We start from the raw sequence: 12729 nt of genomic DNA, 5'->3' as shown, positions 1-12729 counted from the left end.
CATAAACAGCAGCTTCTGCTTTTAAAGTGGGAACTGCTCCATCTTTCAGTAATAACCTTTGTGCAAATCCAGCATTGAACTCGTGTAGATTCTGGAAGTTGTCTTCTGTGAAATGTGCAGCACAGACAGCTAAATTAGGAGTATAAATGTCAGGAACAGAATTAAACATACATTTTAACCAGTGTTCCCGAAGTCCAGCGTCCCTAGGAAGGCCAAACACAGAAGACTTGCAATCGGGGTGAAAATAACATTGTTTCGATGGCATGGCTACAACACTGTACTGCAACAACTCTTCCATAATGCCACGCGACATGGCCTTGCCCACTTTGTTGCATGTCACCAACCCGGGAAGAAGCTTGTTGTAGTCCAAACCGGTTGAAATTGTAGGCATTAAACTGCCATAACTTTAAAAGACAACATCTCTGTTTTCATTGAACTTTCAGCGCTGTAACTTTGCAGATGTTGTTTATGCTCAAGCAGCAACATTACACACTAACTAAAGTTAAAAAAGTGAAATCATAATCAACCACCCCTTTAAAATAAAGTGATTCATGTATAAGATTTTCTTCCATTGAAAATGTGAAATCTGTCCATTTAAATATTAACTTTTCTATTGTTTCTATATTGATCCTATATATTAATCTACTGTGATCAGTTCACTTATTTGTGGAGTGAGGACGGATCCAGACTTGGATTGTAACTAGTGTCCTCAAATGATCCTGTCTTGGTTTGTTCATATCATGAAGTTTCCATGATTTTGCTGGTGTATTAGTGACTGTATGGCATTTATTAATGATTCATTTAACTCACACATGAACTGAACATGGATTTGAGTCATTTTCTCTTTCTGTCTTCAGTCTGAGTGGATGCAGTATTACAGAGAAACAGTGTGTCATCCTGACTTCAGCTCTGAAATCAAACCCGTCACACCTGAGAGAGCTGAACCTGAGCGGGAATATAATAGAAAACACAGGAGTGAAGCACTTATGTGACGTACTGAAGGATTCACACTGTAAACTGGAGAGATTGAGGTCAGTAACATTCACATACAACAAAGAAAAAGTGTTTTGATATTGAATGAAACAGAATAAAGAGTTTTTTCTCCCCATTTCTCCTCATGTAGGTTAAGCTCCTGTTATTTGACAGATGAAGGTTGTTCTGCTCTGACTTCAGCTCTGAAATCAAACCCGTCACACCTGAGAGAGCTGGACCTGAGAGGGAATGAACTAGGAGACTCTGGAGTGAAAAACCTCAGTGATCTACTGATGAACCCACAATTCAAGCTGGAGAAACTACAGTTAGTATCATTATACTGTACAGCAGTTACAGTGAGATTAAAGTTCACTGTTTAGTTTAAGACAACTGGACTCAAGTCACATCCAGGGCTTAAAAATGAGAAATTCAATCGTTTCACTCCGAGCAGAATCGTATTTTAACGTTTCTGTTCCAGCGTTCCTTCTGTATTATGTATTATGTATATTCTGTATTACGTTCCAAAACCGGTTTGATCAGAAAAAATAACGGTTAATAACGTTATTTATTTATTTTATTTATTTATTTATTTTTATTTTTTTACTTTTTTTGTTTGCATGTAGCCTACTTAATAATAATAATAATAATAAATAATAATAATAGTAGTAATGATACGTACAGCATTTTATTTATTAGAAAACAAAGAGTATTTGCCGTAGCCAATAGGCCTACAATTATCTTTTATAACAAGATTCTGTCTGAATGTAAACCTATTAAACAAAAGGAAAAACAACGGTTTATAAATTAAAGTATTTTTTCCAAGATAATTTAAAATGTTTGTTGCATGGTTAAAAATACCGACGCTATTCCTGAGAGGAAAACAGATATGTCGCATTTTATTATTCAGAAATAATGTAGGCCTAATTTATTAAGCTAAATAAAGTAAAATGTTTAGCCTATATAGCTTTGTTTATAATGTTTGTAAACATAAATTATGAATAAAACTGCCCTATTTTATTTTACCACAAAACATCTAAAGTTAACAGATGGCCTATTCAGGCTAAATAAATAAATCAAGCCAAAACGAATTTTAAAAAATTATTCTTTTTTAACGCCATTCCAGCTTCTATTGCTATTCAAGGCAAGAAACAGGTTTATTTATTAGAAATAAAACTAAATAAGATGCAAAACGAATTAATTTAAAGTGAATCTAAAGCCTATACCTTTTTCAACTGTTTCCATTTTCGAGACGAATGCTAAACTATAATGTAAGCTTCACTGTACTTCACTCGCATTATCGACATCATCCTTCACATAATCACAGTCAGGCGGTGGTCACGGGTGGTAAACGGCAGATTGTAGACCTATTGCAGAATTGAATTGAGCAGTGTAATTGTATTTTATTTTAATATTTAACAGCTGCGATATCAAGTAGGCAATGCAAGAATTTGTGTGCGCGCGCGTGAGGCGCCGGCGCGACCACTGGAATTTGTTTTCCTTCAAGACAGTAAACTGTACTGTGTACTTTATGGTCATAGAGGTAAAAGCAAGACATAATTCATACATTTACAAAACACACTCAAATAACGAAAACAAGCAGAATGTCTGTTTCCTTCCCTAGATCTTTGGAGTGCGCCAAAATAAACCACTTTCGTTTTGTTAATAGATCCTAAGTGAAATATTTCGCGTAGCCTATAGGTCTAAATATTCCCTTTTATTGTATATGTGTTATGTAGGCCTATAGTTTATTCTGTTTTCTCCGTTCACAGAAGCGCTGCAGGTGTGTGATGTGATGTTGTGTGAGCTCATGTTCTACTCTCCTGCAGTTTTCGCTGGTTTCAAAACACACAACAAGCTGCATTTTACTTGACATTCATTTTCACTTAAATGTAGGCCTAAAGCTTGATGGCATATATCATCGGAAAAACTAACGCCAGGGCATTGTGACTTACCTAACCTATGATGATTAGACAGCTGAGCCTCAGCGCGTCACCGCGGGCATTTCACACACTTTGGATGCGTCAGCGTCACATTTGCATAGACTTTTCTATGTGAATTTGTGATTGGTTGACTGCCAAATCAAAATATTAAACAGAACGATAAAATAACATTATTAACCAGTTAATGGCCTTTTCAAATTAGCGTTTCTGTTCAGAACGATTAAATTTGATTTCGTTTCCTTTTCTGGTTATGTTCCTGTCAAAATTTCGTTCGTTTCCGTTTTTCGTTTTTGTTCCTTGAACCGGTTCAGAGCCCTGATTCTGACAGAGTTACAGTTATACTGGACTAATGGTACTTTTCACTAAATCTTAATTTATTAAGCACAATCATGTGTATTTAGCGGTTGTAAACTACACTTTAAAATAAATTGATTCATGTACAAGATTTTCTTATGTTGAAAATGTGAAATCTGTCCATTTAAATATTAACTTTTCTATTGTTTCTATATTGATCCTATATATTAATCTCCAGTGATAAATTCACTTATTTGTGGAGTGAGGACGGATCCAGACTTGGATTGTAACTAGTGTCCTCAAACGCTCCTGTCTTGGTTTGTTCATATCATGAAGTTTCCATGATTTTGCTGGTGTATTAGTGACTGTATGGCATTTATTAATGATTCATTTAACTCACACATGAACTGAACATGGATTTGAGTCATTTTCTCTTTCTCTCTTCAGTCTGATTTACTGCAGTATTACAGAGAAACAGTGTGTCATCCTGACTTCAGCTCTGAAATCAAACCCATCACACCTGAGAGAGCTGGACCTGAGCTGGAATATAATAAAAAACACAGGAGTGAAGCACTTATGTGACGTACTGAAGGATTCACACTGTAAACTGGAGAGATTGAGGTCAGTAACATTCACATACAAGAAACAAAATGCTGAAAATCACTTCAACAGTTTAAACTAAAACACTTTATACTCAATATCTCATGAAGAGTCTGAGTTCACATTATATTTGTGTAAAATTCTTTACCTTCATGATTTGTTTGTGAGAATCTCTCTTCCTCTGTTTGTGTCTTTCTAGTCTACGGCACTGTGGCATTACAGATGTTTCTTCTTTAACTCAGTCTTTGACTAAATCAAAAGCTCTGCAGTTTTTAAAAGATCTTGATCTGAGAGAGAATATGATAAGAGACTCAAAGCAGCTCCATGACGTGCTACGAGACTCAAACTGTGTCCTGAGGTGAGGAAACATCACTGTGATATTAAAGATCTTCATTTACCTCTGATATGAGAACAAACCTTTCAGATATTCATGAAAGGAAATTATCATTAAGCTTTAATGCAGCAAAGGGTTTGTGAGAGAAAATGTAAAGTTGTAATGTAAACAAAATCACACTGTCACAGCTTTATTCAACAACACCTGCTTTATTAACTGTCAGTAGAAGTGAATCATTTCAGTTTGAGAATAGATTTGTTCAGATTGTAGGAAACGCTGCACTCCTGCTGAAATCGGTGTATTCAGCTTCAGCTCACAGCGTCCAGCCTCACATGAGAAACGTCTCTGTCTCTAGAGTGTTTTTACTTTGACAAGAAACACGTCACACTACTTTACACTCGCTTTACTTTCAGTGATTTACTAAGAGCCTTACAAACATGTTTAAACTAGAGGACAAACAGCTTTAACTAGTGGAAATGTAACTCAGAATAACATTTGTATTTCTCGCTGTGGTTTATTTCATACGCCGTACACTCATTAGCATGTGTTTCTCCTTCACAGTGACTCAATAGGAGTCGCAGGTCCTTCTGCAGTCACACCAACACAGACACACAAACATATGAACGTCATTCATGTTTTAAATATATTGTATTTAAATCACAAATATTGTTTGAGAAATATCTCTGCAAGATCATGTAAAGTCAGTAATTAATCTGAATACAGGAATTTAATGTAACTTATTTTTACTCAAAAAACAGTAATTGAAATATATTAATTTACACTTTGTTCCACTGAACACTGATTGTTTTCTCTTCTGTTCCTCCTTACAGAGTAAATGAAGATTAATCACCAAACGTCCCTGATTGATCGTTTACATCAGTTTAAATCTGTGAAATGATCATGAGAGGATCAGTGACCATCCGATGATCCACAGAAGAGCCTCTACTGCGTCTATGAGGAGAAATAAACGTGTGATTAATGTGTAAATGTGTAAAAAGCAGCATGTGTGTTAGAAACATGTGATATTGAATGATTAAACTCATCTATAATGATTAAAATGTTTCTAATCATAAATATGATTTAGTACATAAATGTATCATATGATATAAAGTCTACAATGTGAAATTCGCATGTTAAAAAAAAAAGTTTTCAAACCTTTTTATGCACAGAATATGTGTTTTTTTTTGCTATTCTGTTTTATTTTATAATATTTTATCTCTGTGTCTGTTGTTAAAGCACAGATCTACAGTATATTGTGTTTGTTCTGTGGATGGAGTCTCTTCTCCTCTACAGACCAACTAAACATTTTTACCAGTTAACAGTATTTTGTTCCTTCACTTGCTCTGGTCTAGAGAGTCTAATGCGTTTTGTCTAGAAATTATAATCTTCTCTTTCACCACATTTACATTCACATGGAAATAAAATGATAAATATGCAGTTAAGAGCAGCTATTTTTGTGTGAAAAGTTCACTTTATTGAAGCTTCATAAGCAGATGCAGAGATTCTCCTGCTGAACCTCATGTGCTGTTGTGGGTCAGTTTGACCCGTTTTGATTTTTGAGTTGTCGGAAATATCAGTTACCTGTTTTTTGTTTTTTCTTTCCTTGAAATTTTGTGACTTTTTTTGTGACAATTTCAACACTGTGTTTTGACATACACAGAAATTGACACAAAATCTACACAAATATTATGTTTGTGATGTTCGTGGGTCAGTTTGACCGGCACATTTTAAAGTTCTAGGGCAACTGTACAGTTTTAAACTACCCTAGTGAAGGTAAAAAGGACTTTTCTCACTTATTTCAATACTGAAAAATATTTAGTCAGCAACATATGATAAAAAAATAATTTCTCAATCGTTTAATCTATCTGAAATACTATATAACCTACGGAAGAGGATTAGGACTAAACAATAATAAAAATAAAACCATCTCAAGATTAGTCATTATAATGCGAGATTAAACTCAGTTTTTCCAAGGAAAAAGTTGAAATACAATGTTGAGAATAAACTTACTAAATTGAGAATAAAGTCGTATTTCGAGAAAAAGTCAATGTCGAAAATAAATGCGCATTCGATCAGTGTCCATTATATACTGATAGAGAACATGACAGATCACTTAGTCAAGATATATTTTAGACTTTCAGTAACAAAGTGTTACATCTATAACAAAACTCCAACTACTCTGGGTAAGAGGCTGTTATAAATCTGAAATTTGGGTGGACTCAATAACTAACCATAAACAGACAGTTTGAAACCAAACAATTAAGCATCATGAATAGTTTATATATCATATGAAAGTATAGCACAATTTTATGCAAATTTCTCTGCAATTTTATGCAATAGCATGCAGGAAATGCACCAATCAGTGCGCACGCAGTGCTCACATGACCAATGGAGCACAGGTGGTAACCCTTAACCTGTCAGGAAAGCACACACAAAAAGAGATAAAAAGAAAAAAAGAAAAGAATGAGAGAGAGAGAGAGAATAATACAGACGCAAATAACACTTTATATAAATAACAAAAAACAAATTAATATGACCTTGGACGTAGCAAAATACTATCAGCTTTAGCTAATTATAACTGAATAATTATTAGCATATGAACATTAAAGAGTATTTTCAAGCTTCTGGATCTTTTTAGAAGAAAAAACAGTTCAATTTGTGCAATCAATGTTCTCGCTTAATAACAACCAGTGGATGAGAAGAAATGAGACTTTCAGGAACAACTTAACATGAGAAAACTCTTAATGTGTCTTAATGTACTGAGACAGTGATATTAAAAGCCCAAACTCAGTAAACATCATACTAATAAATCATACTATCTATGAGCAGATGAGCCCAGAATATGAACAACACGTTTAATTACACGTTAAGTGTTTTCCTCCCATAGAAAACTGTGATAACGAAAACGTCTACACACTTCTCCAGATGGAGCGTTTCTTTTCAAAAACTGTTTCTTTAATGATTTCCAAGTCTTTTTCCTCCAACTAATCATTTATCATATGATATGGAGATCTGACATACCTTATTTTAATTATTCACATTTCTATACATTATAAAATTTCCATTTAAATTATTAATTGTAGATATAATTTCTTGACAAAAGGGTAGTGAATAGATAAACAAGCATATAATAATTATGGTGAGTGGATGAGTGGAGTTTTCCTGTTTGACAGATTAAAACATGAGAATATCTTGAACTTGTGTTAACCACAGACCTTATTTCAGAGATTTAACCAGAAACCCACTGACTTTGGGCCGATGGAAGCAGAAGTGCTGAAATGTGAACTCAGTTGTGGGTTTGAGGACTCATTCCTGTATGGCAGCGTATCTCCATCAGTCCATGGAGTTGTCTGCCCACGCTGAAGCTCTGCGGTCTGGCTGTCACGTACTCCAGAAGGTCTGGAGCTCCAGGCTTCAGAGCTCTGTTGATCAACACAACACAGGAGGTAGAGAGCAGATTCCCTCTCTGTAAGGCCAGCAGGTCTTGAAGGTAAAGCTCAGGGTCATGATCCATTAGAACCAGATCCAGTCCATCATTCCCAGTGTGAGAGGGTAAAGAAGAGATGGCCTCAGCCGAGGAGCATGTCAGCACCTGAAACTGAGCAAGAACATGCTGAGCTCATTTAACCATGGTTAACAATAATGAGTAAGATATTTCAGTAATTAACTGAATTAAGGAAATGCACTACAGATCAAACTAATGATGAAAATCCTTCTATTACGGAATGAAAGCGATGATGTAACACCTGCTGGTTTTTGAAGCCTGCCACTAGTATGATCTCCTCCCCTCGATCTGCTGTCAGAGGATCCAGCTCTACAGTCAGCAGTTTTCCAGACGGAGGGAGCAGACGCAGAATCCTGACGGAAGCGTAGCCACAGTGTGTCCCCAACTCCAAAACCCTCAGCGGAGCTTCACGCGTCACAATCTCATCCAGAAACGCTCCTACAGCGACAAGAGAACATGTTACTCCAGAGCAGAAGATTAGAGGAATATTATCTGTTCAAGAGCTTGATGAAATAAAGCATTAACAGACTCCAGTGCCTGACCTTTCTGAGGGCCAATGTTGGAGGAGGCGTGTGTGGTGGAGTAGAGGTCAAAGGTCAGCAGAACACTCTGAGCCTGTCCGTGGGTGCAGTTGGAGAAGACATAGGCGTGAGTGGAGCTGACACAGACCTTCCTGTGAGAAAGCTTCAGTATGCCAGAATACACCTGACGGCACAGGGCCGACAGCGGTGAGCGGAAAAGAGCCGTCATCACGGCCACAACCGGGAGCAGAGGCACGGAGAACACCAGCAGAGACATCACTGACCATCAGTGACCTAACAGGAGCAGAGGAGCGGTCAGGACAAGAGGCACTCTGGGAAACCTTAAAGTCACGATGAAACGGGAGAAGCCACAGTGACAGAGGGGAAAAGCTGCCCATAACTGCTGGTCTAGGATCAGTTTTCTCTGTAATAATAACATACTGGCCAAACAGATTTGACAAATGATCCAGTGCGTATCTGTGTTTGAGCTCTGAAGAACGTCAAAGGTTTCTATTTACAACGTGTTTTGCAGCGTTGAGCAGTGTAGCCAATCACATTCATATTTTTATTCTTAAAAATGCAACAGCCAATCAGAGGTGAACATGAATTTAAACAAAAATAATGATGTGTACCGATTAAATCATTTGGAATAAACACCGCAATATTCCATAAAAAAATAAGAATGGTCAGTTTTGATCTCATGTTGTCTTTAAGAAGAATAAATGATGGAGAAGTCCTGCATACGTCACCAGAGAGAAGTGTGTCGTTTCACCGGAAGATCCAGTTATGGCATTTTAAATTAATATTATGAGGTCAAATTATTCTTTTTTTTTTTTTTTAAATGAACAAACACATGCAGGAATCCTTCACAATAAGATCTATATCATGTATTTTGAAAATGCATATGAAGAATTTATTTCATGCTGAATTTAACATGTTCTAAAATCAAGATTTAGCAGTTCCAGGTTTAGTTAAAGGGACAGTTCACCCAAAATGTGTGATTATTTACTTAATATTTATCCATCTAAACCTTTCTTTTGAGGAACATTTAGAGAAAGTCCTGCTAATCTTGGCAAACTGATGAAAGTGAAGGAGGACCAGGATTGTGGAGCTCCAAACTGAAGCCATACATTACAAGTGTTCTGAAGATACACAGTTATTTTAGGTGAGAATAATGACCAAATTAAAAGAAATATTCTGGGATCAATAAAAGTTGAGTCAGCACTTGTGACATAATGTTAATTTCAGCTTCAAAAATGATATTCACATACTCACTGTTTCACAGACACAAGACAAAACAATATACATGATGTGTGAAAAAGCTCAATATGATCGTTTAGTAACCATTTCTGTGTAAAGTAGCTACAATTTTTACAACTATGTTTAACATAAAGTCTAATTGTCAGATTTATCATAATTAAACGGGTAAAAACAAAATAGCAAAAAGGTGCAGAACTTACAAGTGTGTGTGTGTGTGTGTGTGTGTGTGTGTGTGTGTGTGTGTGTGTGAGTGTGAAGATAAAGAGAGGCTCACACTCACACCTGTTACTGTCGGACTCACCTGACACACCGAACAAGACGAGTTTATCTAGTCTATGAGAAACCTTAAAGGTACAGGACACTTTTAGACAAGTTTGATGTTTGATCAGCGGTTTTCAGTCTGGAGTGACAGGAGATCTGTAGAAAAGTTATAAATAAATAAATGAAAAAATAATTATTAAATACGATGAATATGAATAAATACAAAGTAGATTAAATAATATCTTAATTTATGAAATAAATATTTCAGTTTATAAATTGGTTGTTTATAAAGATAGGTGCCTTTTAAATGTGAGGTCCCTCACACGAGGATGATCATATCTGGGGGTCTGTGACATCTGAAGTATCTAATCACACCTGACTAATTAGACAAAGTCCAGATTAAAGCCCCGCCCATACTAACAGTAGCCCGTCATGTCCACTAGATGGCAGTGCGGCATCAAACACAAGGAGATCTAACCTGAAGTGAATGACATCATTCACTGATTTCACTGATTTTTCTTGTCTTTATTGTGTCTCAGAATCATACTTACACATGAGCACCTGCTTTCATGATATTGTTTTCAAAGGGCCTCCAGAAATCACATCACAATAAACAAGGATCAGTTGGTTTACTGCCTCTAATGTCAATTTTAAAAGGATGAATTTAAGAAAATAATTTAAATGATTGCAACCAATTAGAAAGGTTGAGAAAGTACCAAAGAACAGTCCAGTAAGGTGTGGGAGTCACTATCAAGCTCCATCTGAAGGTGGGACGTCCTGTTCTGACACATGGTCACAGGAGCACATGGTGTGAGAAGAAAGCAAGATTATCTGCTTTAGTAATCTTATTTAAAATGACACGAACTGTACAAAAAAACATGTGTGTGTGTATGAAGGTGTAGAGAAGCCTTTTGTCAGGTTTTATGAAGTATTTTTTATTTTGCATGTTCAGAAATTCAGTTGTTCTTTTCGTTGTGCAGTAAGGGGTACTTGTTGTTTTGGACAGTACCTCACATTGACATTAATGTGTTATAAGAAGAGAAGATGCAGGAACACACAAAGTGATGATAACACACACCTCTATTTCACAGCAGAGAAGAACTGCTGTTTGAAGTTTAGTACGGAGTGAAATCTTATTACATGAAGTACATTATATGACATGACACACTACATGATACAGTCCTATGCATGGATCAAATTCAATATATCAATGTCTTTCAAGTGTTTTTCCCTTTTTACTTGATGATTTCTTGACTTTTTTGAAAAAGATTTGTGATTTTGTTCTCTGAGCATTGTCTTACGATCATTTTCTTCATGATTCTTGTTGCACAGTGTTGCCCTGAGGCAGCGAAAAAATATTTTGGGGTATATAGTAATTTATAGTAAATACTATAGTGTTTTTGAACCACACTATAGTAAATTGTAGTAAACTGTATATATTATAGTATTTACAACACTTTGTTAATGAATGCTTCAGCATACTGTAATATTAACTATAGTGAACTGATAAACTGTAATAAATACTGTAGTACACTTTAGTTTGTACTACAGTAAACTGTAGTGTATTGTAGTATAATATACCCTATAGTTGTAGAAGTATTGGGTAAAATAATTTGTTTATATTACTATAGTTGTTATATTACCACAACAAATTAATTCAAGTACTTTACTGTAGTATGGTTCAAAAACACTATAGTATTTACTATAAATTACTATAGTATATTTTCATGTGGGGCAGATAGTGTGGAAGGTTGTAACAACAGAACTCTTTGTGTTTGACATTAACTCATAATCTGTGATTGTGAAGCACACGTACAAGAGAGTTTTATTTGTAGACAAATGTGGCTATCGTGAATCAAAGTTTAGAGCCCTAGTACAAACAACACTGAGTTACTGATGCTCAGACAAAAAGTGTTACTAATAATTGGCAAGATTTTCAAAATAATATCTACTATTTCATAGGAATATTGATATATAATTTCTTTCTCTATTCACTTGTGTCTCCCAAAATGCGTAATAAACATGCTTTAAGTCCTAGTGTCCACTACAGTGGACAAATCAATGTCCTGCTTTTTAACAGAAAGTCATATTTTGATTTACCCCAATTTGATTTATGACAAACTATTTGAAAATTAGTCAGATTTAAATGATAATTACAAAATATTATCATATTTCCATAAGGGAGTTAAATTTGAGTGGTCATGATGAACCCATACAAGGACATTTATATCTTGAATTCTGGGAGCATTTAATTAATTTCGGTGGCATTTTTGCCCCAAGCCCCTATAATGTTCGACCTTGGTGTGAGTCTCTTTTTCGAGCTCAAGCGGAGGCCCTTGTGTTGAGAGGCGTTTCAACATAGTAAAGGTGCCTGAGATACACGTGTGGAGTGAGTACCAGATAAAGCATGTCAGTTGAGTATCCACCGGTGTGTGTCTGATTTATTTGGATAAAGCTCAACAATAAAACTGTAGATGTTTTACGTAAAAAAAATCATTTAGGCATCATGTTGGCGCTGCAAACTCTGTCCAGCTGGTGGCGGTAATGCACCAAAAGCTGGTTTCTCAAACATCAGTGAACCATAGAACAACAACATCACAGGTGTACCACATTTATATAATGTTTCAGAACGCTGCTTTCGCTGTTAAACTAAAGTCACTGGAAAGCAAGCCTTCAACCTTTAGCCAAAAAAGCGTGACGGCTAAGCTAATGCTCCTCTGGTGGTACGCAGGGAAGGAGACCAGAGGCTGTTTTTTGAATGGATGTCAATGGATGAGAGGCTTCACTATGCTGATTAAACAGCTTTTGTGGGGAAATAGCTAATCATTTAATTAATCGACAGCCTGTTTGCTAATCTTCAGCATGTTTTACACTAAACAATACTTTCGTTGGGAACTATATGTAGATTTTAGCTTGATAAAAATGTATTTTTTAAGAGAAGGCAGACTAGGGAATGTTGCGACTGACGTCACTGCCATTACACGATAGGCTGAGAGGTGCTGCATGTGATTAAGTTAGCCGTTACGCTTTCTCCAATGGTAA

General features: G+C 35.9%; 2 protein-coding genes across 4 annotated transcripts in view; one reads left to right on the top strand and one right to left on the bottom strand.

The window, feature by feature from the left end:
* Positions 1 to 12729, top strand: part of LOC127494395 (uncharacterized) — a 492193-nt gene that overhangs the window by 422104 nt on the left and 57360 nt on the right. The window contains exons 63-64 of the mRNA XM_051860279.1: positions 858 to 1031; positions 1124 to 1297. Coding sequence (XP_051716239.1) covers positions 858 to 1031; positions 1124 to 1297 — 348 coding nt within the window. The remainder of the gene's footprint in view (positions 1 to 857; positions 1032 to 1123; positions 1298 to 12729) is intronic.
* The window catches only part of LOC127494405 (transmembrane O-methyltransferase homolog), a 76852-nt gene continuing 71406 nt past the window's right edge, over positions 7284 to 12729 (bottom strand). For 2 of the 3 annotated variants that reach the window (XM_051860300.1, XM_051860301.1), the window contains exons 2-4: positions 8188 to 8460; positions 7887 to 8083; positions 7284 to 7738 (exon numbers count right to left, since the gene is read on the bottom strand). In XM_051860300.1, the coding sequence (XP_051716260.1) occupies positions 7427 to 7738; positions 7887 to 8083; positions 8188 to 8443 (765 nt within the window). In that variant the 5' untranslated portion in view covers positions 8444 to 8460 and the 3' untranslated portion in view covers positions 7284 to 7426. Of the gene's footprint in view, positions 7739 to 7886; positions 8084 to 8187; positions 8461 to 9727; positions 9844 to 12729 lie in introns of all 3 variants that reach the window. The other variant, XM_051860298.1, reaches the window with a different exon arrangement.

Source organism: Ctenopharyngodon idella, chromosome 14 (genome assembly GCF_019924925.1).
Source record: "Ctenopharyngodon idella isolate HZGC_01 chromosome 14, HZGC01, whole genome shotgun sequence".
Lineage (NCBI taxonomy): Eukaryota > Metazoa > Chordata > Actinopteri > Cypriniformes > Xenocyprididae > Ctenopharyngodon > Ctenopharyngodon idella.
The sequence above is the reverse complement of the archived record's forward strand: the minus strand, read 5'-3'. Positions and strand labels throughout refer to the sequence as shown.